The sequence below is a fragment of the Thermobia domestica genome, chromosome 12 (assembly GCF_964235325.1).
Source record: "Thermobia domestica chromosome 12, izTheDome1.hap1.1, whole genome shotgun sequence".
NCBI lineage: Eukaryota > Metazoa > Arthropoda > Insecta > Zygentoma > Lepismatidae > Thermobia > Thermobia domestica.
The window spans coordinates 31,955,500-31,960,474 of record NC_137465.1 but is presented as its reverse complement, the minus strand read 5'-3'; the positions used below and the strand labels follow the sequence as shown (position 1 = coordinate 31,960,474).

At 36.1% G+C, this 4,975-nt stretch overlaps 1 protein-coding gene across 1 annotated transcript; it reads left to right on the top strand.

Moving 5' to 3' along the window:
* The first annotated feature begins 238 nt into the window (after nt 1-238).
* Nucleotides 239-1,300, top strand: LOC145665919 (uncharacterized). Its single transcript, XM_081733025.1, has one exon. The coding sequence runs from the start codon at nt 239-241 to the stop codon at nt 1,298-1,300; it is 1,062 nt and encodes a 353-aa protein (XP_081589151.1).
* The last annotated feature ends 3,675 nt before the right edge of the window (nt 1,301-4,975 follow it).

The window sequence follows — 4,975 nt, the reverse complement described above, 5'->3', positions numbered from 1 at the left end:
TCACCCCCTATAACACATTTCAAATCTGATTATTGGGGGGATAGTCCCCCAAGTTCCAAGACTGGAGGGGACATGTCCCACTCATGCCCCCAGGATTTGCGCCAGTGATTAGTATTCTTGCTACTGATATACATTTATAATTAATACTTGCAGATTTGTTATTTCCTTCTTCTTACCTAGTTCTTACTTTTTTTTAAAAATAGAAATAGAAATGGCGGAAATCTAAATTGTACAGACTATGAAGGGAAAACCGTCTGCCATTTACAGTGGTCATCAGTACCGCATTCATCGGATAAACCAGGACAATTCAATCAATTGGTTATGCCTAAAAGAAAAAACGGAGAAATGTGGAGGTCGTATTTTAGAGAAAGATGGTGTAGTGTTAAGGGCATCAAGCCACATTTGTAAGACGGATGTTGCTGCAATTGAGGTTCGAAAGAGTGTGTCAAATATGAAAAAACGTGCTCGAAATGATACTCAGTCTGTGTCAGCAATATATCGTGAAGAAATGGGTCCCATGATCCGTCGTGGATATGATTTTGTTACTGAACTTCCATTGTTCTCTTCAGTTAAAAGTACCCTTTATCGCTTGAGACAAACTACACAAGGTTTAGCAGGAGATCCAAAGAACGTACAAGATATTTATATTCCAGAAACTGTTACTAAAATGAGTGACAGTTCAAGTTTCCTTCTCTTTGATCATGGCAGGGATAATAGAATTTTAGCTTTAGCGACGACGAGAGGAAGGGAGGTTATGTCGATAGGAACCACGTTTTTCATGGATGGAACATTTAGAAGCTGTTGCAAATTATTTTCACAAATTTATACGATTCATGTAGATGTAGGTAGCACACAGCAGGAGACAAATGTCATCCCTGTAGTGTATGCTCTTTTACCCAATAGGAGGAAAGAAACATACAGTAAATTGTTTGAGCATTTGTGTACTTCTATACCCTTGTGGAAACCAAAATCCGTGATAATGGACTTCGAAGCAGGAGCTGTTTCAAGTTTGAGGGCAGTATTTCCGGCAGCGGATGTCAATGGTTGTAATTACCATTTTAATCAGTGCATTTGGAGAAAAGTGCAAGATATCGGATTGGTAAGGGAGTACAAGGAAGACGCCGAAGTCAGACTTCACATTAGAGTGTGTGCTGGTTTGGCATATTTGCCACCTGCACATGTTGATAACGGTTGGCTTTCTATTCAAGAAAGCTCCCCTATGAATGGTAAGCTTCAGGAGTTCTATGACTACTTTGTTGATACGTGGTTGGAGAATGCTCATATTACAGTTGAAATGTGAAACTGTTATCGAAAGAGGCATAGAACAAATAATGCAGTGGAGGGCTGGAATCATAAGCTTAATGCTTTGCTAGGAAAACCACATCCGAGCCTCATACATCTAATAACTGCTCTGAAGAACGAAGCTCAGCAAAACGATCTTTTGTACTATAGAAGGGTTCTGAATTTGGAGGGAAAAAGAAGGAAAAGGGCATATGTACTGTTAGACCATAGGATATCTTCCATTCTCGATAAATACGAGCGTACACTGGATGTGAAGAAGTGTCTGCGGTCACTTGCGTATGTGCAAAAGCTCCAGTAATATTTTGTCCGTGTGTATGTGATAATTTTGACAGAACTGGTCAGCATATGTTAATGAGTGTGACTGGGACAACTGTGTGTATATATCATATAATTTTGACAAAGACTACCTACCGTAGTTTTCTAAGTGTGATAGGGAGCGCAGTTGACTGTACAGTGTACAGTATGTTTTAGATAAAAATTGCTTACTATAAGTTAATAATTTTGACAAGGAAAGGAGGTGGCATAGGATAGGTATATGTGTATGTAGAGGTGTTTTCGACAGAGGACTGCTCACAAGTAAACCTTACGTTTGGGTGAATCGAGTTGCTGACCGAGACACATATGAGAAAGTAGTACTAAATGTGGTCAGTATTTCAGTGAAGTTGTAGGTGCGAAGCTCCAGGGGTTTAGGAGATACAGCTACCAGAACATCACATGAGAGTACAGAATAGTCTTCATATAGTTGGAGGTAAAAGCTCTGTAAGACCTCTTGTAACGACAAAAGGTGAATAACAAATATATGGGTACATATTAGGACCAGGGGGAAGTCATATAGTAAGAGTATACCTGACGGCGGCCATCTTGAAATCCGCCATTTTGAATTAAGGTTAAGTTTTAAAAATAGGAATAGGGTCATGTGATACATGATTTAAGGCGCAAATTTAATCAGAAGAACAATGGTGACGTTAATTTTGATTTACGCGCAATCGGTAAAAAGTTACAGGGAAATTAAATATTGTTGCAGCATATGTATTAGTCCTTTTGTCCTTTAGCACACCTTGTAAATTTTGTTAATGATAATAATTAAATGAAAAGCAGGTGGATAAATATTAGGTCTATGGTAAGAGTTGCTTTGATAGCGGCCATGTTCAAATCCGCCATTTTGAATCAGACAAAAGTTTTAAAGCGCATAACAGTGACACCTTTTTAATAGCAAATTTTACCATAATCCATACGTTAATTTTGATTTACGAATACTGCTTTGACGGAATTGTTAACGACAAATGTGTCAAGTGTAACTCGATTGCCTTTGTGAGGTGTGCTCACTGTGAGCAGAGCATTTGTACAAGTCATGCACTCTTTTCTGAACTACATATTGATTGTACTAATTGAGGACCTTTCTGGAAGAAAGACCCAAGTTCAATTATGACTCAATTCCACTTTGGTCATTTTGCTTTATCATTTTTCCTTAAATTAGCAACTTGTTTATGCGATAACAAATGCTGGTTAATGATAAAGCAAAAATGGTTATACCGTTGGATTTATGGTAAAATTTGCTATTAATAAGGTGTCAATGTTTGTTTAAAACTTTTGTCTGATTCAAAATGGCGGATTTGAACATGGCCGCCATCAAGGCAACTCTTACCATAGACCTAATATTTATCCACCTGCTTTTTATTTAATTATTATCATTAACGCAAAATTTACACGGTGGGGTATAGGACTAATACATATGCTGCAACAATATTTAAATTCCCTGTAACTTTTTACCGATTGTGCATAAATCAAAATTAACGTCACCATTGTTCTTCTGATTAAATTTTCGCCTCAAATCATGTATCACATGACCCTATTCCTATTTTAAAAACTTAACCTTAATTCAAAATGGCGGATTTCAAGATGGCCGCCGTCAGGTATACCCTTACTATATGACTTCCCCCTAGTCCTAATATGTACCCATATATTTGTTATTCATCTTTAGTCGTTACAAGAGGTCTTACAGGGCTTTTACTTCCAACTGTATGAAGACTATTCTGTACTTCCAAGTGATGTTCTGGTAGCTGTATCTCCTAAACCTCTGGAGCATCGCACCTACAACTTCACTGAAGTACTGACCACATTTAGTACTACTTTCTCATATGTGTCTCAGTCAGCAACTCGATTCACTCAAACGTAAGGTTTACTTGTCAGTATAAGTTCCTAAGCATGACAGACAGTTGCTCATGTGTATGTGTATTAGAGAGACTATTTATTCTGACAAATCCTGCTTTCCGCAACTTTTAAACACGCCAACGCTATGACCAATACGTTGCCAGTCCCAAGCCTGGACAAAGTGTGAGGGGTAGTTGAAACGTACCTCTCCTCCTTACAGATAGGAGAAAGAAGACGATTTATTTATTTGTGATTAATCACGATATCAGAAGGAATAAATAAATAAAAAAACGCTTACTTTCCGTCCATGAAAGAAAAAAATATACCGGAATCAGATAGTCACTTTTTGACACACCTTATTATTTCCAGTTACTTAAACTCACTGTTTCAAATATTTACAATTTAATTTGCATAAAGAAAAACCGAAAAACGAAATGAAAAAAATATATCGATAGTTATTTAACCGAGGTCCTTTCTAGAATTGTACACCATCAGTAAGATCTGTGAATAAATCCTTTATCTTATTTTTTCTATAGTTTTGTATTTGCAAATATATATTAGTTATGTATTGATAAATAAGGTTAATTTAAACAAATTACCTTTATTGTTCCAGACAATATTAATGCTACAAACCAAAAATACAACGAGGACTGATAATAGCCTTAGCAGAAAATAACTATGATTGTATCGCCGACTTCAGTCTATACAAGATCATATTTTCATGATAATTCGGAGAATGTTCAAATTTTGAATGTATCACTCAATTGTATTCCAAAGACTTAATTAATTCAGAAGCACTACAATATTTTACTTTCATTTCTTTAGCTAGATCACACATATTGGAGTTTTGTTGGTTATAATATGATAAGTAGCCGTCTACGGAACATTAATAAGACTGACTAAACATATTATATATATATATATATATATATATGTACGTCATAAAATTGATATGGGCTGATCCGATCCAATAGCTTTATAATCATTTTAATATGCGTCTCAAAACAATGATTGAATCCCACCAAACCTAACCACTAGTCAGGTATGCAGGAAGTGTATTAGCGGTACGCATTGCTACAAACTGCTTGCCATATTTATCAATTAACTTCAAAGCAGGAGCACATACTAATCCAGTCATACACTAGAATACACTACAACTACTTCGTGATGATGAATTATGAGCTATCTACAAATGACATGCAACTACAAAAAAAATCCAAGAGAGAAAATATTTGACATCGAGAGAACGCATTTGCAAATGTTTATCACAACTTGCTTTTCACAGTAACAATTATTTATATTCAGATCAGCACCATTAATCAACCTAATCTAAATAATGAGTCAGTCTTAATACATGAAGAGCAACAAACCAAAACTGAACACCCCTTTAAATAAACACGTAAGGCCACTGTTGATCTAGATATTTACGTGATGAAAGCTGTTTCCGAGATGTAACGGTAATATCATTCAGAGTAATCATGGCTAATGATAATACGGACAACGAAACAAATTTTGATTGAAG

Coding starts and splice junctions, on each gene's coding strand:
- LOC145665919 (XM_081733025.1), top strand. CDS start 239: ATGAAGGGAAAACCGTCTGCCATTTACAGTGGTCATCAGTACCGCATT.